The sequence below is a fragment of the Falco punctatus genome, assembly GCF_963210335.1.
Source record: "Falco punctatus genome assembly, chromosome: 12".
NCBI classification, from domain to species: domain Eukaryota; kingdom Metazoa; phylum Chordata; class Aves; order Falconiformes; family Falconidae; genus Falco; species Falco punctatus.
Window position 1 is genome coordinate 31,596,105 of NC_137592.1, and position 23,633 is coordinate 31,619,737.

Sequence of the window (23,633 nt, forward strand, 5' to 3'; positions counted from 1 at the left end):
ACAAGATGTCCAGGTCCATCCCAGGAAATCCCTGTGTTTGAGGGGGATGCTGACACTGCCCTGACCTATATTTCTGCTGAGTGCTTAGACTTGGCTATCCTGTGTTTGATCCAGGAATTGAGTGCTAGATGGATCAGATGAAGCCATGTGTCTTCTTCTCGTGCTAAAATGCGTCAGCTCTACCTGTTATGATGTGTAGGATGATGAACTGGGAGAGATGGAGGAGGAGTATACAGTGGTCATCCTCCAAGGCTATTGTACGAGGAGTTACATATCCAGAGGGCTAGTCTGGGCCTCCTTCAGCGTTCAAAGAGAAGGCAGACACACAGTTCTAGGCTGTGTATTTTTTTTCCCCGTTGGGCATCTTGAACAAACCTTACCATCAGCTTGGTGAGTAGATACAGTTGCAAATAAACTGTAAAGTTAGAGAAAAAAATAAGTAAGAGTGCAACTCTGCAGCGCCTTACCTTCTGCCAGAAGGGCTAACCTATGAAAAAAGAAATCCCCGTGAGGTGTAACTTCTTCAAACTTCAAAGTGTCAAACCTGGCAAGTTCATATTAAGCGACCGTAATAATATGGGCCTTTTCACCCTACAGAGACTCCCAAATTCCTTATAATGAACACTAAGCATCCCAAGAGAATTTTCTGCTCACAGAATGACTGACAGCAGTCTTCATAGCAGGGTGAAGTCTCTCATCAGTGGCTTATAACACTGCTAAACACAAAGCAAAACTCAGGTTGCCTTAAAGAAGAATCCAATTACCAGATTTCTTGGAAGATGTACCATTCCACCGGCACTTCAGACTGTACCAAAACATCTTCTCTTCACCTCTAAGCGCCTTGTTTCATGCTTGCATATTAAACAAACTAAATCATATTTTTACAGCTTTCTACAGGATAAAACTGAGAACTCTCATTAACCTCTCAGGGAGATCTGAACCTTCACTTCAAATCAACTACCTTCCGCCCTGTTTTGTTTTTGATTATTTTTCACTGGATTAATTAGTAATTAAATGAAGAGTGTGCTCTTCCTGACTCTCACTTCCTCGCTGTAATGCAATAACTGTCTCAGTCTGTGCAATGCTGGATCGCCTGCTTTGAGAGATTGGTGTATTATATCAAAAGCAAGCAAGAGAAGATGAAAAGCAACAAGAGGAGATAAGAAAACACAGGACTTGTCTGATAAATTAAAGGTCATATTTTGTTATCAGGAGTTTTTAACAGATCCTTTGTACTGCCTGTGCAGTATTTAAAGGAGCTAATATTGTATGACTGCTGCTAAAATAGGCAGGAAAATTGATAGAAATCATTAAAGAGGAAAATTAAAGTATATAAAAAAATGAATTGTTATAAGTAGAGTGCCATGCCCCACATCACTCCAAGAGTGACATTCTGCAGTTCTCCAAGGTAAAAGGACTCTAAACTGTTTCTAAATCATAATGTCACACAGCATTTAAGGGTATTTTTCCTATAGAAATTTAACCAGAAGATTACTGTAAGCACTTTCTTATTCAGTAGGTTTTCAACAGCTGGAAAATGGAGAATATTTCCACCCTACTGTATCCAAAATTAGCTAAGTCTGTGCTAGCAGCTACTGAACGTGTTCTTCTGACTTTTGCCCAGGTAGCAATCTGGATGATCTTCATTTCATATTAGCAAAGAGCTGCAATATAGAATGTCTCTTGACAGAAATAATACTCACATTATATACATGATCAATGGCAAATAGAAAACACTGTGCTCAGCTCTTATTTTAGATTTCTATTGGTCTGTAACCCCATGGGTATCCAGTATTCAGGTAGAAGCCATTAATAAGAAAGGTCTTATTAACTATGTGCAAGCCTCCTAATTAAGTTTAATCACACTGCAAGATCTGAGGACGGAATAGGACGAACTGTCAAAAGGTCATTACTCATATCATTGCATTTTATTGTAGTTAGTGAAAGGCTTTGGGGAATACTGTATATTTTTCCATATATTATTACTGGACCATTTGCAACATGAAAAGTTATCTGAAACAATTTAAAAAATATATCTTCTGGGGTTAAATTCTGCTCTTGGTTATTTGATTTATAAGACAAAATAGAGCTTGGCCTTCTGCTGTGATCACCAAAGCTACAGCAATTCAACTGCCCTAGAAGACTGGAGGCAATGCAGGGTGCAACAAGAATAATTTCATGCTCGTTACATGACCAGAAAGATAAAAAAGGTAAGGAATCCAAGGCAATCAGCATCAACCCTCATCAACAGGACACAAACTAAGACGACTGCAACTTCAAATATTAAAAACATTGATTTCACGTTCTTTCAGAAAGCATGAAAATGCTGGATTTAACCACCACTGTGCCCCAAAGCCCTGGACCACACAGGTGCTTTGTCACACTTGCTACATCTGCCAAGGTTGCACCAGCTCCTTCTCCTAGGGATGTGGATGAGTACACACAAGCCAATGGAAACAACAAAAGTGAGGTCATTATTTGTACAAGCCTTTGCCAAGCAGAAGAAACCAAATGCACTCATACAGATAGAAAATGGCATTTCAGAGATAAAAATCTGTTCTGTGTCAGCAGTGCAGCAAAAAAAGTAGCCTTTGGCCAAAGTGAGCTGCAGACTTTCAGTTCTGTCTGAAAGTGGCATTTCAATTTGTGTATTTATGCCTTGCAGACATTTTACTATAAAAGAATAATCTATTTCAAATGAAAAGGTTTAAACTTGTACATATAGGGGTTTTTTAACGCTTTTGGCAAGACATAGAAACAGAAACTGTAAATAATAGAAACAGATGCTCACTGAGATAAAAGCAGAGGAGTGCTTTAGGACTGCAGAACTATAATGAGCAGTCCACCACGCAACAGCATGCTGGCCGTGGGTAGACTCCCAGCAGTGATTTAGTTTTATCTGTTAAAGGGTGAAATAATCTGATTCCCTAATTATACATTTTTTTTAAAAAAAAGGTTCACTAATATTTTCCATTTAAATTAATTTGTAATATGTAGCATGTCACTAGAACTTTTAATGAAATACAGCTCATTTTTTAAAATCTGCAAAGTGTTTCCAATTAGCTAAGTATTTTCCCCTTGTGATTATGTTTCACCTCAGGTTTTTGTCTAGTATAACTCTGACTGAGAATTTTTGTGAAACACTTCCATTTTGTTTTGAGATTCTGATTTTGAAGAATATTGAAACGTGCACTGCTTAAATGGTCTGGATTTCTATGCCCGAAACATCTATATTTTCCTTCTGTAATGACTTTAAGAAGTTTTCAAGGGAGGCAAAAGATGGTTAACATAACACATTTATCACTTTCCTGAATCCTGTGCTTTCTGCCTTCTTGTATTCCCCTTGTAAAAATGGGAGAAACACCCACTGCTGAATAAAGCCCCTGTGAGGGGGGGACCGGTGTGAGAAAGGCTGTTGGATGGGAAGGCCAGCTCAGTGCCCCCTGTTCTGCAAAAGCCCTTAAAGACACACTGAACATCAGCCACAGAAGCAATTCTCCAGTGCCTTGCTAAATCATGGCCTGAAAGGGCCTTTGAAGCTACGGACCTCTTGGATGTTTTCAGCTGATGGCTGCTGCCAAGGTAGCCTTGGGCAACTAGAAGAGAAAGCCACCCACTGCTGCCAGCTCTAGCACATATGGATCCAACGTGCACCAGCTAAAGCAAGATACCCCAGTCCCTTAAGCTCTTGCCCAGAACACTTTCATATGAGGAGGATCCACAAAGTCAACAAGACCACATTTTAGACTTGACTTCTACTTTGAAACACTTATGAAATGTTAAATGGGGAAAAGAACAACTTTTGAAAGAAAATAGCTCTGCTAGCACAATTTACACATCCACTTTTTCTCAGGAAACCACTTGACCTTTTAAAAACACACTGAAACCTACTATGTTGAGGAAATTCGATTACCATCTTTCCAGCTTTACAAATTCTAGTACCTTCTCTAACATGAAGCACTAATGCATTATTAAACCTAATGCAAGACGCTATTGAAATTATTCTTATTTTTAAATGATGGTACAGAGAATGATGAAGTATTAAATAAACGTCTAATTCTAAGCAGATAATACACGAACAGCTAAAACGTGTGGATATCTTACGAATAAAATATTAATGCATTCTGGTTTAATAAACAATGTTTCAAGATAAAATTCAGGACTCTAAGAAGGAAGGACGACATCATTCCATCAATCCACTGTCCACCTGCACCCATGGAAGTGCTACCATGGAATCAACGGATCAGATGGGAAAAGGAAACCACCTACTGCCCTTGACTTTATTAATAAAGTGCACAGATTTGCCACTGCTTCTAAAGTAAAACACTAGAATTTCTAAACAAACTTTCATGGTTAAGGCTGAAGTAAATCCAATTAAGATTAAAATACGTCTAACTGCTCGGCTGGATTGTTACCATCAATAAACCACAAGGCTAAAACCACATTTCTGACAAAGGCTGGAGTAACATCCTGTTTTGTTTTCTTAACAGAACATCCACGGTGCTCGAGCCAACAGAGTGATGGCAGATAAGGAAAAAGTACAGACAGCAGATTATTTCTGACAGCTCTTGCAACCTGGCTGATCTCTCCAGCTCAGCTGGACAAGCTGTTCGCAGGCTTACTCCATAGAACGCTCGGTAGCTAAAGTCAGCTGCTGGGAAAAATACATGTAACAAACTGTGAGATATCAGATAGAATGGCTAAGCAAGCGAGTAACGATCATTTTCCTAGCTACCAGGCCTCATAGATGTATAAATATACAGAGCTGAGAAGATAAATGATACATTAGGATTGGGGTAATATTTTCATGATTCTCTTTCTGCTCTTTTGCAAGTAAATTCTCAGTTCAATGCAATAGGACTGCCACGTCTAAGGCATTATATAGCTGGTGTTTGGCACAGTAATGTTTCTGGATATAGAATTATACCTGGAAAAATGTGGGGTTTTTTTCTGGTCCAACTTGGGTTGATTCCTGCGAAGGTATAGCTATATTCACATAACAAACACAACACTACTATAGTGTTATTCTTATATTTGATAAAATATTCCTAATACAGACAGAGACCTGATCTGCAGGTCACTGGATAGGACTATTGACCCACTTGATCCTGTATTCAGCAATGAAAGTATTCTTCAGTCAATTCATAACCTGTAACAGGCTCAGACAGGTCTTCCAAGAAGTATCTTCTAATCTAAATCTCTCAGCAGTGAATTCTAAGGCTCACTATTTAAATCATCAATTCCTGCCCGAATGTCTTCATTCTGGTTACTGCTTTCTAGGAACAGCTGAAGAGCGCTGTAAGCATCTATTGTTTTCTCCCCCTGAAAGCACTTATACTGTAATCAAGTCATCACAGTTTTCTTTCTGACACTATAAATCCGTTGCACCACTTTTGGGCTCTTTGTTACCCATGCACCAATTCTTTTGCCACCAAACCACAGACCTCAGACACAGACTTTGGTACCTGTTCCGGAGCTGGTTTCAACATGCTGTAAAGGATGGTAAAATCCTCCCCACTTCTTATGCTTTAGCCTTTTGTGCCCACAAAGCAATTTCCATGAAGTCCTTTGTTACAGCATCATACAACGTTTCATACGGAGCAAGCTGGAAGATGAGGCCCCCGCAAGTGACTTGTCCAAATTATACATTTCCAGGACATCGTCTACGTTGCCATAATGTTCACTCCTTCCTCTTAGCCCCACACCTTGGCATTTAGTGCTGCTGCAGTGTTTTCTACAACTTTCTTAAAATTATCCTGGCTTCCCAAGTGATCATGTTCACACACCACATGTGCTCTACCCTCATTATTATTTACCGCTTTTTTAGGTCTTTATAACAATCATACATCATTAGCAATGACTTGATGCAGACTTCCAGGCCACTTATAAAAGCGTTGGGTATTTCCAAGCCCGGTACAAAACCCCACTGGCCCCGGTTCCAGTCAATGAATGCTCCTCAGTGATAACCGTTTGTTGTATGCAATATTGAGCTTATTAGGTCAAGCTGACTAATGAAAAATTAACTATATTGACTGCTCATCAATTCCATGAGGAGTCCCCAGCAGCTCTGGGACTGACAATGAGATGGGTGGCCGTGGTGTGCAGGCTCCCAAAGTCACTGCAACACCAAGTGCTGCAGTGCTGCACCTCTCTGGGTGGTAATTTTGCTCCTGAAGGATGGTTTATACACACGGGATACCTATGAGCACCAGAGGAGTTAAAAAGGGGAGGAGGAACCCTGAAACTGAGCCTGAAACTCTTCCGTGTTCAAACCCTTCAGGCGTACCTTATCCTGCCACAGCTTTTTGGAATCAACGGTGCAACCATAGCACTGTCTCTGGTCCCAGTTTGCATTTTAGTTCAGACAAAAACACAGAATAATTTGCGTGAGAGGGAGAACTACAGGACTAGGACCCTAAAGCCAGATGCTCAAGAATTCTTTGGCAGAAAATTCCTGTGAGGCAATTGATAAGAGCGTATTTTCAAGACTTAGCCCTATGCCCAGACACAGTTAAACTTCTTAGTACTGCTTGTTCTTTTGAAAAGAGCATATTTCTTCTTCTCTCTTTTGTACAACTGTAATTTTAGAATTTTAAACCAGTAGTCTATTAGTGCCTGTCAGTTCTGCAAAGCAGGAAAATCAAAACTGTCTCGGTATATACTTATCTCTGCCCATACTGTGTTTCAGGCTTTTAATGTCCACTAAACTTGATGCTGTACCAGAAAGGCCATTTAACTCTTTAGAAAGACTCCACTGAGGCAAATAAACCATACACATCTCAATTAAACCAATTTGTAAAATTGTAATTTCCCTGCCTTTAATTCAGTTTAACTTCTGCCTGTAACAGGTTGAAATCAGGATGTTGTTCACAACGTTTTGTGTTTCTGATACAGTGATGGGTGTTCAATTTCTGCTTTAAATTTATTTGAAACTGTGTATACTACAGAATCTCACTCTTGTGAAGCTCATAAGGGTTCTAGGTTATATAAATCATACGAGCTTTTCAGTCTTTGTCAGATGGGTAGGATAGACTGCAAAAAAGACTCTCTGGTTTAGCTGCACCTTGCTAGGGCCAAGGTAGCTCCTCCAACACTCTTGGAACACTGAGAACTTATCTTAAAAGCACAATACAATACGACAGTCCTGTAGAACTGATTACAACCAAGCTGCCATCAATCTTAAACCCAAGTTATTAAAGAACCAGTTATTCTGACAGCATGGACACCGTAGTTTCAAGATGTTTTCTTTTTTTAACCAAGAGGGCTTAAGACTGCAAAAAGCCAGGCACACTGCGGGATGGAGAGATGGGTGTACAGCTTCTCCCCCGTGTTCACATGGTACAAAGAGAAGACAGAGTCTAAAGCATGTACATACTCATATGATCAAGACAGCAATGATTTGTGTCCTCCTGGATACCTGGTTAACATGGTTCAGTCTCTTGAAAATATATCCAGGACGGAGCAGGTTGCCATTGTCCCTGCTGCAGTATGAATTATAGCGACTGCCTCTGAATTAGTTAGTTTAATGGAAGTTCTTGTCCTGAAGACATAAAGTACTATTCCGCTGTCACACCTCACAACACCAGTAAAATGCATCTGGGGACACATATACAAATGTGCCCCAAATAATAAAAAAAAAAAGCCTCATCTTCCAAGAGCACCTAAACCACAATAGCGCTGCAGAGAAATTAATTTTGTTTACCATATGATAGATTGTCTGGTTGGAAGGCTCAACACGGCATTGATTTGTTCTGTCCCGAGAAGGCTCCCACATTCAGCCTGACTGCAGGGCTGCCCCAGAAGCTAATGGAAACAAACTGCATTGCAGAAAGGAGACACGGCAGAAGCGTGCCATCCTACCCTGCTCGTGCTATCGTACTCTTCTCACGCTACTGCACTCTTCTCTTGCATGCCCCATCAGCCACCAGGAGCGTTAATACCAGTCTTAGGGCAAACGTGTACGCCCATCAAGGAAGGCACCTGAACAGTCACAACCGCACCTACTGAAGAGCTACACACAAGTAATTGTGCTGAATCGGCAGATATTGGCTTGGCTTAATGAGCAACCTGTGACGATGTCCTGTGTGATCTGGAATGAGACAGCCATGAACCCACCAGAGGGCAGGCTGAGAGGAAGGGGACGTAAAGGAATCTGACCTTCAAAACTGCATTGACAGCATGGTCCTGCCACTGGGAAAGAGAAGGGTGACGACAACTTCTTTTAAGTTCTTTTAAGACATCGGTTCTCTCACAGATATCAGCATTGTATTGCTAAGGAAGCTACTAGGCGGTTAAAATCCCCTGGCAAGGAATTAGATTGAATCATTTTCTTTTCCACCAATACCACGTTAATCCTAATGTTTCAATTTACCACGCTGGGTAAGCTGTGATACTGCAGGTTACGTGGAAAACATACACCAAACCAAACAAGCGTGCAAAAGTACCCTGTGTACCGGCAGCCTCGCCTTTGGCGACCTGACTTTTACTGGGGCTGTGCGCAGCAGCTGGCTTTCCTGAAGAGGTGAACTGGGCCAGCTGTGACCCAGCTGCCACGTCCCATTCTGAGCTCTGTTTTCTCTCCCACCTTCTTCCTCTAACTGGAACCCCCACAGCTTGCGGTCCTGCTCAGCAATTCCATTTCCATAGAACTGTCCCTAACGATGGTAAGCAAGTACAGGCACCATCCTTTGCCACAGGACACAAAAAAAGAGCAGAGACCTGTTTCCTTCAGTATTTTAGAACCCCTTTTTCTGAATCACTGCTCATTTGACATTTTCGTTCTTCTTCTAAACTAGGTGCATTGTGCCACCTTGCCATATTTAACTGAAAGGTGTTATACCTTCTGTGATCAAGTAATGACAACTGTGCCACACGTTTTGTCAAGATCTGAATTTAATTACAGGATCTATCAAGTCTAAGAAGAGATGAGCCTTTGTATTTCACCAGCATATCCAAGATGATAAATAAAGGAAAAAAGAAAATCTGTCTGCAGACTTAGAGAAGCATTATTATATAGCATTATCTGACAGAAAAACCTGATAAGCTGTCAAATTAAAAAGCTGATTTGGGAAACTTTGCTGAAACCACTTTTTGAAAAGAGACTTACTGTAGTGTCATGTTTGGGTATCACCTAGACTCTTTATTTAAAGACGACAGCAGGATAGAACAATTTCATAATCTCTCAAAGGGCAGCAGTGCTTTTTTTTTTTTTTAAAAAAAAAGATTTTTCATTGACTTTGGATAAGCTGTAAAACAGGCTCACCCAATGTGAAAATAAATCACCATTCTTGTTAACATCAATCTTTCACATGAACAATAAAATTATACTGAAACTGAGATCTAGATACAGGCTGAAAAATACCTTTAATCATAACCAGAGAGCAGTCAGAGCTGCATGAATCAGAAAAAGATGCAAGAAATCAGTGGTGCAATTACATGTTGGCAAAGGTAAGGCAGCATGCTGGCCTAGTTACATCCATCACTTAACTGTTGGTTTGTGGCTCGGTAACTAAGATAAATTTTTCATCTGTTTTGATTCCTGCTAAATTACTTTTGTGCCTCTTACTACCCTTTGGAGAGCTTGCTGAAGTGAATTTCACGGTCTTATTTTGAATTCTTTATGCCATTATTTTACGTACTGCTATAATGCCTTCTTCTACTCATACTATAACTGAACATAATTGTCTGAATAAAAGTAGATATCAGCTCCTATAATACTCACTGAAGATTTTGTCCAGGTAAAATAAACAAAAAACAATGCTATTTTAGCTTTGATTTGAATAAATAATGAAAACAGCATAGAAAAGTTAATTGTAGGAAACATTTTTTTGATTGAGTGATCACGAGTTGACTCAAATTAATACAAGGACAACTAAAAATAAGTCTGTAGATCAGATCCTTGATTTCAAAAGCACAAAATTTGATAAACTGAAGGAAACCAGATTGTGTAATCAGTCTGAGGGGCTGGGCTCAGCCAGGAAGGAAGGACACTTGGAAGTTTTTTAAGGTAAAATGTTAAATATCTATCTCTATATGTATATATTTGGACTTGTACCTGCAAGATTAAAAATATACAAGGGGAGGCCTGCTGGGCTGAAGAACTACATTGTCATAGACTATATCATAGGAGATTGAAAACCCAGACTTGCTCAGCAAAGAAAACAGTGACTTTCAGAATTAGAAATAAATATAAAAGTAAAGTTGCCAAGACCAAAGCTCAAAGAATCTTTTAAAGAAAATAAATTTAAAAACCAGAGATTCTTAAGTGCTATAAACAAAAAGAGATTATGGAAAGAGGGGGAGTCACTTTGATGATGACCCAGGGGAGCAGATTGGATTGACTAACAGGAATGTGCCTATGAAAATAGGTCTCCACAGCTCAGAAGTAAGCAACGTACATTTTCTTAATGAACCTGCAGTGTCAGAAGGTGAGGAAGATGATCTCTGCCTCAGAACTTAAAAGTAACAAGCTAGGAGTTTTTAAATACAGCTGTTAAACGGGGCATGCTACTTCCTGTATTAGAGAACAGAAAATACAATGATTTTACACAAGGAGAAAAAAGCCATCCAGTCAAACTAGTTAGGCTGACCTTAGCTGTACAGGGTGCTTTATAACAAATTCAAAAGGAAAGCATTAAAGACATGGAAGCGATTGGAAAATGAGATAAAATGCAAAACTTCACCAAATCATGTTATACTAATCTAATAGCTGTATTTGATAAGTTAACTGATTTTCTAGATGAGGGAAATGGAGTATATCTAATTTATCTGGATTTCAGTAAAGCATTTGATATGATGCCATATAGCAAATCGTTGATTAACTGTGGAAAACATAGAGGAGTATAAAAATCGTGCTGTAAAGAGCAGAATAATAAAAGACAAGGGGCAGCTTTGAACGTGGAATTTTTTCTTTCCTCCTTCCTCTCTCTCGTGTAGAGACCACAGTCCCTGATACCCTGCTTCTGTATCTACCGACAGGCTGCTGAATGCAAGGGCTGCTTGTATAAGATCACACTCAAGGTGCCCATCTTCCCAGGATGCAAGCTCCTTCCATGAACTAGCTGGTGCACTGGAATTGTCTTCTCCCTAGCACTTCCACTTCATCAAGATCTCTTCTTCAGCTTCTTGGTGAATCATTCACGCAGATGGTAACCAGTCATTACTGGTTATGTTCAGACCGGCCAGTGTGTCAGCTATACCATATTCTGGCCCTCGTTGCTCCCCACTGTATTACCTCTATTTCAAATTAAAAATCCTTAAGAGACAGTAGGTCAGTCACACGTTATCAAAGCTCTCCAAGTATTTTGGAGAGCTGATGCCATCTAGTTGAATGGCTGGAAGATCTACATGTGCTTAAGTCAAGCAGAGATGATAAACTAAGTGCTAAGTTCTACCTAAACAAGACGAGCACCGTGGTGAATTCTGAAACTGCATTGGACTGTGCCACAGGAGCTGTCACCGAGGCCGCCGCAGGTATGTAAGGAAAACCAGTGGGTTTCCCACAGGAAAACTACCAGGGTGGAACTCCTAGGAAAGTACCTGAGATGAGTTCAGGACCAATCTTCGGTTTTTTCTTCACTGATCTTAACATAAAATGCTGTCGCCGCAATGAAATCTGCAGGTGATACCAAACTGGATGCACTGGGGGGCTGCAGGTATCAGTCAATAGGAACTGAGTCCTGCTGAGTTAACAGAAGGGACACTGAAGCTCATACCACGAAGTGCAGCTCACACACTTAACATATAGGACCCGTCACACCTTTTTTTTGCAGTAACTGGGATGTTATGAGGGAGAAATTATGATTAAAGATGTTTAATGGGTATACTAGTCAGCTGCAGCATGATACTGAGCCATCCGGTTCTGAGGTATGACAAGGGAATACAAGATCTTAGAATGCACCAGTGGCGCTGACTTTCAGCATCAACATTCATATGTCTTTACGCGAGGTCCTGGTGTTCTCACGGCTGCCCATTTCCAGCCACACATGCTTTTGAAAAATGAATTCAAAATAAAAAAAGCATCAAAAGAAAGGCTACTGTGACAAGCAGAGAAATGAGAAAACTGTTCTATGAAAAGACACACAAGAACAAAGTGGAATGAAGTGGGAAGCGTTTGGACTGGAAAGTGAAAAGAAAATTCCTAAGGACAGGGGTTTTCTCCTAAGTTACTCTAGAAGAGAAGCAATTTATGCAAAGAAGCAGGCGTGACCCAGGACATTTCTCTTTCTCATTCCTTAAGCTCTTCTATCACTGACACAACCTTTAAATGCACATGGGGGAAAAGGAAATGGGGGAAAAAAACCAAACAAAACCCAAACAAATCACTAGTCTTTTAGAAGGAAAGTGGGCCATTGATTTAAATACTGTTTCATTTGTATTTTCTTTAGCATTTAAAGGTAATTTAGCATTACCTTCTCAGAACTTGGTTTTTGACTGTAAATGAAAATAATTCAAGAGTTGTCTACAGCATTAAACCTTTGTCTTGAGCCAGTGCAATTAATTCAAAATATTTTCTATAAAAGTTCAGAAAAGAAGTATAAAAGAACTCACCTGTGTGCCTGCCTTCGTATATTAGCTTTTCTTTTACTGTTAGGATGCCTATCCAACAGAGCGAGTTGATTATTTAAACTTTGGGACAAAAATGAAAAATATTTTGATCAATTAGAATGTTGTTTAAGCTAGTGAAGATTTTATAAAATCTCTCACTCTAGAAAAAAATGCAAATTAACTGCATAAAAGACATTTTTTTTTCATTTTTAAATGTTAGAAATGTAAAAATTTTAGGGGTTTAAATGTGTGTTAAAATTTTTTTCTGTTGTTTTTAAGTAACTTTCATTTTTTTATTTTGTTTTTCATTCCTTGCCAAGGGAAGAATTTATTGTTTTTTAGATTCTTCATTCACTAATCTTTGTATTCTCTAGCAATCTTGACATCATCTTTAGTACAGCCAATATGTATGGTTTACAACTACTTTTTTTTTTTATATCAATGTTAATGAATATATTACTTATGGTTTAAACGATCATACTTCCATTGAAAAATCAATGGATTTATGCTGTTGATTTTCATTAGGTGGGAATTTGTGCCTCTGTTCTTAATCCAGCGCCTGATCCATGAAAAAAAACTTTAATTTTACCACCAGGGTTGTGTAATTTCTTCCTGAATATTTTCACATATTTAATTCTGTCAAAGACTTTGTGCAAATTAAAAAAAAAAAAGTATGTTCACTCATATTTTCTGTCGCATTGTCTCCTATCAAAACAGGGTAGGTCTAAATATCATAGTTACCAGCAGACTTTCCCAGACACAGACTTCAGCAGAAACAGAACCCCAGGGAGATGTGGCTCCATGAGCACATGAAAGGCCATACAGAACATTGTTCAGTTTTACTTCCCAGATCTGGGAGGATGAGACGACATTACTCCATAACCAAGGAACTCCTGACTTAGCTGCTATTTTTCACTTTCTCACTAATCCCATGGACTAAATATTTCAGACCCGCACCTGTAACCTGATTTTATACATTGTCATTGTGTTAGCTTGCACCATATAATTCAGCTTCTATGTATTCCCAGATGGAAAGTTCCTGAGAAGTCCTCCTGTTCTTCCCAAACACTGCTATTTCCAATGGAAGCGTTACGAGATGTCCTTGTGTCACTGGCACTGCTAGTTTTTCACAGCAGGAAAATAACAATTTTTATTAAATTGTTATTTAAATAACATTAAAATAACAGTAAAATAAAATCAAACTCAGGAGGCATTGGGGCTGTACCCGTTTCACAGAAGCCTAATTGCTGTGAACAAAACTTAAGTATTTTCTCCTGCATTTCCCTCCTGGGCAGAAAGTCAGTCTTTATTTTGCCTTTGCAAGCCTTGCCCTCAGGTAACGAGGGACTGCTCCAAGCGTGCCAGCTTTGCAGCTCATCAGAAGAGGGTGTTCTATGTCCACCATCAGGATTGATTCATCACAGTGATGGACCTGAACGTAGGAGCCTCAAAACTCTGACCACAGCAAAGCAAAGCACACGAGGGAGATCCAAGATGTATTCTTTTATCCAAAGAAGGAAACAAGTGAGAAAAAAACCCTAAAGACTATGTGTTGCTGGACAAATAAATAAATGGGAGTCAGAAGGTTTGTATTATCTCAGCATGGCAAACAGCCTGGAAGTTCTGCGGCCGAACGGCAGCGGCCAGGGAGGTTTGAAAAATTACCCTATGGCAAATGCAAGTCGAGGTGAATAACCTTGACCATTATAATTTAACACAGATGCCTGGATAACAAGCTGTGTGTCCATTATATCAGAATAATTTGAAGATGTGTTTGTGAAAGAATCTGAGATCTCTCCTGGCCACCAAACAATGTCTGAGAAAGCAGATTCTCTTCACAAGTAGCTGTACAGGCTCGAATTTGGAAGCTCTTCTAAGCCAGTGGTATGCAAGTTACACAGCTGTTTGGATTGCTTGGGAAATACTAATCCAGTCCGGAGAAACAAATGCACTGACACAAACGTCTCCTGCTAATTTAACGGTCACACAAAACCAAGACAAATGGATAGCGCTTATCCTAAAGAGGATACATGATAATAGCTGGCTTTTAGCACTTATCTTAAAGTCAGGTGTATCCCATGAAAAGATGGCAGACGTTTTGTCTAAGTTCCGGAATACAGGAACCAAGAAAAGTATTTAAATGAGGTGCCCCCATCCCGGGAGTTCTGCAGTAACAGCCTTTAGCCCACAGATCCACAGCAAGTCCCTAAGCCAACACATGTGCTCTCAGATGTTTAACCTTAGAAGATAAAGCAAAAAATCAACGCCCAGAACAGAATTACTCTGGATTATACCAAAGCCCTAAGAGCTTCTGCTGCCAACTGCCATACGGCAGAGGCACTCGGCACTAACCATAACGTCAGCCTCTGGTTTGATCTTCTGCCAACATACATGGACTCACACAGGTTCTTCTCTGGTGTGCATGCTCGACTGTAATTTATAGTCCCCCATCACAGAGACACATCTGTTCCAGTAGTCTGGCAGTGGTTTAGACAATCTCTTGTGTGTCAACAACGTGTGCAAGATGCTCGTGCTGTTAGATCTGGGTCTGTCAGACACATCCCCGACAACATCTGCTGACCCACGGGGTACGTGAGGACGGTTACAACTAAGTGATGTTTTTCCAAGGCTGACCAGAGATCTAGGGATGACTGGGAAGGCTTTGTTTTACATATTTGCCTACATCAAACTCCATCTTCCAGCCTGCTGCAGGGATCCAGGAACTGCTGAGTATTCACGGCAGTATGAACAGCTTTGAAACCATAGACTAGTTGGCCAATATCTAACAGATCATCTCATGTCCAGAAAATTCTGCATCAGTCTGATTTATGATGGAAGTCCTGAAGAGCAGGTTCCTGCTGGTAAAATGATTGGTTGCTCCATGTTTTTTAAAAGAGTCAGCATCGGGCAAACTCCCTTTGACTGCAGAAAGTATTAGAGTTGTTCACAGAAAAGTGATTCTGAAAGTCCTTCACAATAAATGGTGATTATTGTGGCTTAGACAGTCATCTAGCTGGTTCTGATATACTTTCCCAGACTGGTAAAATGCACACCCTTTGCTACTAAGAAAGGAAAATTAGAAAATTGAGAAAATTGTTTTTCTCATTAAATAGGTATGGCTATGAGCACTGCTGTGAGAAAGATTTTATCCCCGCCCCCAACAGATTTTATTTGAATCAGATTTTCTTTCAGGTGAGGAAGAAAAGGTTGTTTCAAATAAAATTAAATGCTTTGTTCTCAGATTACCTAAATCCCCTATAAACACTGGGCAACGCTGACATGAAAAGTCAGGACATTTTATTTAGACAATACTGAAATTAATATTTTGACAGTACTAAACCCAATTTCCTATTATTTGGGGGTTTTCTTTGGACATAATTGTCAGTTCAGTTCTGCCCAAGTTAACACGTCCTTTGGTTTCCCATCAGAAATGCATTCTTAGCAAACCTGCATTTCAGTGTAGCTCACCACCTGACTGAAGCTACAAGAGCAGCCTCCTCACAGTAGTAGCTGGAGTTGCTACTAACGGTTCCATCCCATCTCCGCAACAGCAGCCACCCAGTTGGGAAGGGCAATTACAACGAAGTTGTAAAGCAGGTAAGGTAAGCCATAAGGAGCAGAGAGGATCTGCATGGAAAACGGAGTCAGCCTACGGAGGAGGAAGTCCGGCTGCACAGTCAGCAGTTTTCTCATTCCTGGCGCACAGGATCGGAAATTAGGCTGCATCCAGGTAAGTTAATGGGAAACCACTATCCGGAAAAAACAGCCAAGGTGAGATATTAAAGTTCTGTGGGAAGGTGCAGACGGATGATAATCATCCGTTTAAAGAGACATAACATTGAATTTAGTTAAGAAAGATGGACTATAGAAATCCAGTACGGCTCTGGGCATCTTAGCTATCAAAAACCTACAACATGCCACTGTCAACCACAGGGCTACCCACCAGCCACTGACACAGTGACGAGGTGGGAAACCAAGGCAAACATCTAATAAAGAGCAGAAACTGAAGTGTGCATCCTCATAGCTCTAGCACTTCACTCAGAGACACGGCAAGAGAGAAACTTTGGAGAAGGAAGCAAAAAAACCCACCACCGCCGACACTGATGGGAGTCTGGAAGAACATATGTACCTAAATCTAAACTTCTGCCTCCGAAAATCAGCCAAGCATTTCAGGACACTGGCATCTTCACATTTGTCTAGGACTAAACCACAGTTTTCCCCACTATACTCCAAAAAACGACCAGCACCTTTGCAACCACCCCCCTCTAACGCTGGCCACCCCCACCTTGTTCCCTTGTACAGCTCTTCATTTCACACGTACCCAGGTACAAACCGAAGGTGCAGCAGCCCAGAGAAAACATCGCAGTCAGGGTCTAGTGGGATGGAGAATGATGTAAAAGAGAAACATGCCAGATCCTACTCGTCTTCCAGGGTCATTTCTGCATTTTATGCAGCTCTAGGATAAAACTCACAAAGCAGCTGTGGAAGCCTTATGGTGCATTGTGGTAGGAAGCTTTTTGCAAGGTGTCCCCCTCTCTGACTGCCCATAAAGCAATATTAGAGAGTCATGCACATGCAATTCTCCACCAGGTAGAAAACCCTTTGCAAGAGCACCGAATTCTGGGCCACTCCTGGGTCCCAGGACTGAGTTCAGGCTCACTACTAATCCCACAATGACTTGTGGCAATCAGGGCCACAGGTCTTTTTCTAAAGATGCTTGCTTTGAGTATCAGGAGAGGTGCCCACAAAACCTCCGAGCAAGTGATGCAACACCAGCTGTTACTGGGCGCTGGGTGCCATTATCAGCAGCAGTTAGATGGGGCTGCAGGAAGGCTACACGGGCAACAAATCTGGAAAATCCTGAGCCTCAGAAAATCTTCACCCAATATTCTGTGATGCCGATCACAAACAAGCACTCCAACCAGAAGTGTAATATGGAGTAAAATCTTTCCTCATAAAGAAAGGAGAATCAATCAGCTGGCACACTTTAGGCAACCAACTGATTTTTTTTAATATTAATTTAGTTTTGAAAAAAGGACATCCAGCATATTTGAGAATAGCAAATTTACTAATTAAGCTGCTAATCTTGTTTCTATTCTTTAAAACAAAAACAGAAGTGGGAAAGAGAAGGCTGTGCTTATGTGCAGTGGTGCAGCCACATTAAGAAATTATGCAGAAAGAAACAATTCAAAAACAGGCACAAAGCAAAAAAAAAATAAAATCTTTCTAGCACTGAAATGAAAGCTAATGAGCCCTTGCTCATGCAAATAGGATCAAAATTGGTCCATATTGTACAACAGCAACGTGTCCTCCATCCAAAATAGGAGCAAAGTGCAAGTTTGCTGGCTCACTGGTGCTGCCAGGTAACTACTGCCAGTCCCTAAAACAGCAACAGCCATCAAAATTGGATGCAGCAGCATTTGCCAAACTGTGGTGTCTGGTATCTTTTAAGACGTGACTTAGAAATACCACTTTTAGAACTGGAACGGCCAGTGGCGGCTTTGAACCTGGTGCCATTATCTTCAGAGCAGTATCAACCTTGCTCAAAGGCAGCACAGACTTCAGGACAAGCCTGCATCTTCTCTAAAGGGTACCTCAAAACCAGCCCGTGAAGAAACGGGTGCTTAAAAAAGGGTTTAAATGAGTGCCAAACCCAACGGAGCAGCACGGAAACCTCGGAGAAAGGTACGGCTGGGTGCTCTCATGCTGAGAAGGGAGAAGAGCCGAAAGGTGAAAAGGGGGAGGATGGATTTCAAAAGCGATGCTGTGGCATAGAGGAGCCATAAAATAGTACTAAAGGAAAAGGCAGAGGGAATTCAAGGCCGACAGAAGTCTTGGAAGATCCAGCAATAAAGCAAGCCGAGGGACTCTGCTCCACACCTGGTGAAGCAACTGAAAATGCCTTGAAATGCAGCTTGTGCACAGACTTCTAAAAGAAGCTCAAGAAGCTCCAATTTCTTTTTTTCCTTTTTCAAAGGAAACACCCACCCCTCCTTCCACTGCACTAATCCCACCCCAAGGAAAGCACTGTTTTCCAGCAGGATCTCCGTTCAGTATAAACAAGTTCTTTGTGCCGCCATCTGCAGAACTCAACTGCAGCTTGTCCTCCTTACAGCCACTTTGTATTTTCATGAATATGACATACAGAGAAGAAAAATATTTTCATGGTCATCATTTTAGGTAAAAATCAACAGAAACAAACAAAGAAAAAGAAAGCCATCCCAAACCTATTTTTTTCCTTTCTGCCACACAGGTCTGGACCACAAACTAAGACACACTCCTCCCCAGTTTCCAACATCTTATTCCAGCTACCATTTACCCAACACTGAAAAAGTTAGAAGACAAGGGGGATGTGGGGGAAACGGGAATATCTGACCCCATCACAGGACACATTTCATTCGCTATCCCCCTTCCCTTCAAGAATTTACCACCCCTCAGAGACGTGTCTAATTTAAAGCCATTAATTGTTCCTAACCACCAGAACTGTCACTCATTCATAATGAGTGCATTAGCACACAGGTGGGTTTTTTAACAGCTCCTGCTACACATAATTTCATTTGCAATGCATACTTTCATTTTTATTTTAAATTCTAAACTATTTCCAAGAAATTACCTGAAGGGTTATATTTCACCTGTGAATTTTAAAAATTATTTTTATTTTTTAAAAAGTTGGGTGAACAGCTGAACTACACAGCTCAAACACTACAGAAAAAAAACCCAAACAACCCCGCACCCTAAATGCTAATAATTAGTACAGGGAATGGCGTTTGTGTTCCTTATTAGTGAAACACACCCTCCCATCCCACTCCACCCCCAAAATGAAGAATTTTCTAATTTTAAGTAGATAAATCAGAACTGTCATTTATGAAATATCAGATATGCAAACCAGAATACCTTTCACTTACACCTCTGGATTTGCTGCCTTTTCTTTAATGAAATAAACACACACACCAACTGGTAACAGGTAACATGCACATTTGTAGGTTACCGTTAACAGCTCAGTAGTCCTAGTCAATAAGAAAGGGATTGCGTATCAGAAAAACCTGTTGCCTTTAAAAATGAATAAAATTAGTAACACAGTAATCCTCAGCGCATGGCATTTACATAAAATTAAATGTGGGCCCGATCAAGGCAACCACGTATTCACACGAGCGGTCCTGTTCAAGGAAGCAGCATCACTTGCACAAAGGAGTATCCTGTAGTTTGCATTTTAAAGAAGGCATCTTAAGTTGGTCGGTTGGTTGAACAATTGATAACTTTTCCACCTGTTCGTCTGTGCCTGCTAGAACATTTCTGCTAAAGTCATAAACTTCAGGCTGCTTTAATAACAACTTGTAATTAACAGAACACAGACAACCTTTTCCTCAGTGAATGTTTTACCCATCACTTGGAGATCCATTTGAGAGTCACTTGACTGTGTAGCTTTTGTCAAAGCCTTTTTTCCCCCCCCTAAAACAATAATCCAGTAAAAACAAATGAAAACAAGAAACAAAATCACTACTTCATGCCTTGATAACTGTACTTTTCCACTTCCAGTAATAATTTTGCTTTTAAACTCACTTAGGAAATGCCATCATCATAAACTGCATATTGCTCAGGACTCTTTAACTACTTAATTAGCTACTAAAACACTGCGAAGGAGCTGATGCTGTAGTAGAAGAGAAGCAAAATGAGCCAAACTCCACGCATCCCCCACCCTCTCACTCAGCGTTTGTGTAAGCCCTTACCTGCTGGGTAACGTTCGATAACTGGCCAGTTGTCCACCTGTAACGTGGCATTGCCACCACTTCTTGTGAAACGTACTACATGGTATTTTCCATCATTAATGATTGCGTTGATCTCTTCAATAGAGATGTCATCAGTTCCAACATTAAATTTAACTCCAATTTTTCCCTGGTGCTGCATATTTAAAAAAAAAAAAAAAAAAAAAAAAAAAAAAAAAAAAAAAAGGAAGAAGAAAAAGAAGAACTAATTAAGAGCTGTTTTAACAAGAAATAGAGACAGTGTGTCATACAGGGAAAGGTTCCTAACAACATCTTCCCTCCTCTGATGGAACTTCTGAAGGCTTGCATGCGGCAGTGACAAGCCTCCTGACAGCTCAGTAAGTCTGGGACATCTCTTTGATGGCTAATTGATATTCCAAATGAGTTATTCCACCAAACTGAGCGTTCTCCTTTTCCAAGAGATTGAGACCAAGATGAGGAGCAGGGAAGGAGGAGAAACCCCCAGGTTTTCTTTCCTTATTCCCTCTCTCGCCTCCGTGAGGATTCAACCCCATTTTTGCTTTTAGTCTTTCAGAAGGAAGAGCCTTGCAGTGTCACTTGGAAGATGTCCAAGGATTTTCTGGCTATAAAACCCAAGGCCCAGCCCTGCACCTCCCAGCTCCACACCTCATCCATACTCTGCATCATCACAAGTGGTAACAGAAGAGCAAACCTTCTTTTTTCTAATGGACGGGTTTTTGCATCACATTGTAGTAGCTCCAAGTCATTAAGACAAGAACACACTAATTGACAACATGGACTCTCCTGGTCAGAGCCAGAGGAATTGAAAGGCATTTGTGACACAGGGACAACATCTTGTTTCTACTAAGGACCGAGACTTATTTTTTTGCTGGGATTTTCCTTCAAACTCCCATGCCCAAGCACACCTGGGGCCAAGGGGACTTCTCACGCACATTCATAGTCAGGGCCAAGGTTACAGATTTCCCAGATTACTCTGATCTGGCATGTTTTCCTTTTTATTGTCTTTTAATTATGAAGATGTTCACCCTAATATGACATTTGCATTTCAACCAAGTCCTTTAATGTCTATTAAAAGTTTAACTTAAGGGCTCTGTGATATTTTCTTTTCCTCCTATAAAGTCAATTCTATTACTGAGTAAGGATATTTATTAAATTGTGGAGAAAAAAAAATGCACAGTATGAGATGAGAGGCTTGTGTGTCATAAGAGGCAATTCTACTTGAAATTTCATGGCATTGGTACTGGTATATCCTTCTTAAAAGTTTTTTTAAAAACATAATCTTACAGTTTTTACTCTACCAGATGAAACGCAACGATCACTCAGTCTTCCCAGAACCAGCTTCACCTCTCTCCATGCATCTTTTTTGTCTGCTCCCTCTTTCTCTGACCACCCTGGCACTGCTCCTGCGGGAAGTGCATCCCGCGGCTCCTCGCCTGTGGGAGTCTCCCAAGCGAAGAGCTCAGAGTTCTTCCACTGTATCTTATTGTCTTTTGAAATACCCGACTCCGTTTCCCAGCAGTGCCTGCGTATTCCAGTTACACAGCTAAGCAGCTGCTGAACACCTTTGGGAAAGTCTCTAAGCTTTTTGGCACTATCTTATCACCTCTTATGCTATGATCATTTTAAAAACAACAAAAGGACCATACCCTGCTGAGATTTGCAGAATGACTCTGAAAAGTATTTTTTCTTCGTCTTCTTTTTGCTTAAAACACATTCTAAACATCCCTCTTTGCAGATTGTTTTCACATTTCTCTGTCGGCTGGTCCTACTTCCCCATGCCTACGGGGTGTCAATAAGGGATCCACCTCACCGAACACATCCTTCTTTTCCCCTTCACGTGAGCAATCTCCCAGATATCTTGGGAGAGTAACTGCAGCTCTATTTTTTTTTCATTTATTTCTGGTTCTACTATGACTCAGAATAGATTTCACCCATTTTATCCCATGGATGCAGTAGCTTATTTTCTTCACCTGTTTCACCCACATGCTTACTGTCTTTATACAGAAATGTCTACAAAGAAATAGAACATTGTCCTGCCTCTGAAGCAATCTCTTTTTTTACTAATTTATGAAATGCAGAAAACCAGCATGTAATGATAATGGCATATGCCCCTTTCCACAGTACTTTCAAGAAATCAAAGGCTTTGAGGATTAAAAAAAGCTGATACATTTTACAGCGATTCATAATTATACTATTCATAACCTACACTTTACATACCTGCTTTCCTGTTTGCTATATATATGCATAGAATTTTTTAGACCAAAAAATGACAAGGAAAAGAACCCACCTTTGAGCAAACAGGACAGGTGTAGGCAAAACGAAGTGGCACAAAAGCCAAATATATCAGCAGCTTTTCCAAAATAAGAAACTGTAATGCTGCAATGGTTACCAAAATACCATTTGTAAATGGCCAGGTATTAGCAAGTAAAATGAAAGCTTCAGAGACCTGAAGGCATACATTTAGCCTTCCTTGATATATTTTGATATATATATATATATACACACATATATACACTTTCTAGTGAAAAAAACAAGCTTCTCTGACTTCCCTACATTTGTACAGAAGTACTGCGCACAGACACCAAGAATGCAGCTGCAATAGCAAAGAATATCACCTACATATTTCATAACGGACTACATTGACAAATCTTAGCGCTATTTCTAATATATTTGCGTAGCTGAGAACATGAAAACCTCCATTTTTAAAGGATACATTTCATTTTTTCAGCACCTGTGGGCATTTATGTAACCTCCCATAAACCAAGGAAGCAAATCTGTGTTTCAGGTTTTGGTGTTCCTTATTATAACCATATTTAAGCCTGACTTCTAAACACCATGCTAAACATGACATGGACTACAAGCCCTCTAGAACTACAAAATAAATTACGATGCACAGCCCTGACAGCGCCTGGGCCCAGACAGATGACGACACTACCACAAAGCAGTAAATTGTGTGTATCAACTGAGTTGCAACAGGCGCCCCTGCATGCAGACGGCGGGTTTAAGCCCTTGCCATGCAGGAGTTTTTGACTCACTCCCCCCTCACTGCAAGATAACGTAAGTTACAATATTTTTCATTTGTCACTGGTTAAGACAATGTGCACCTACGGTTATTGTGGGTCAGCTGATGTGCAGTACCCCGCTGAGCTAACCTGATCTCAGACCTGTGATGCTCAGCCTTATGGGCCTGTAGCACATTAGAAAGAACCGCTTTTTATTTTTAGCCTTCTCTCTGGAGCAACTTGGTAGCGTGGAACGGGAAGCGACTGATAAAACTGAAACACGCTAAATGATCATTTCTGCTCTGCCAGCCTCAGTTGCATAGTGCAGTAGTAGAAATTT

The 23,633-nt window shown here is 40.4% G+C and overlaps 1 protein-coding gene across 14 annotated transcripts in view; it reads right to left on the reverse strand.

Annotated features, from left to right (window-relative positions):
- NRXN1 (neurexin 1) overlaps positions 1-23,633 on the reverse strand; it is a 730,370-nt gene that overhangs the window by 106,786 nt on the left and 599,951 nt on the right. For all 14 annotated transcript variants that reach the window (XM_080407807.1, XM_080407800.1, XM_080407815.1 and 11 more), the window contains one exon: positions 20,274-20,445. In XM_080407807.1, the coding sequence (XP_080263933.1) occupies positions 20,274-20,445 (172 nt within the window). The remainder of the gene's footprint in view (positions 1-20,273; positions 20,446-23,633) is intronic.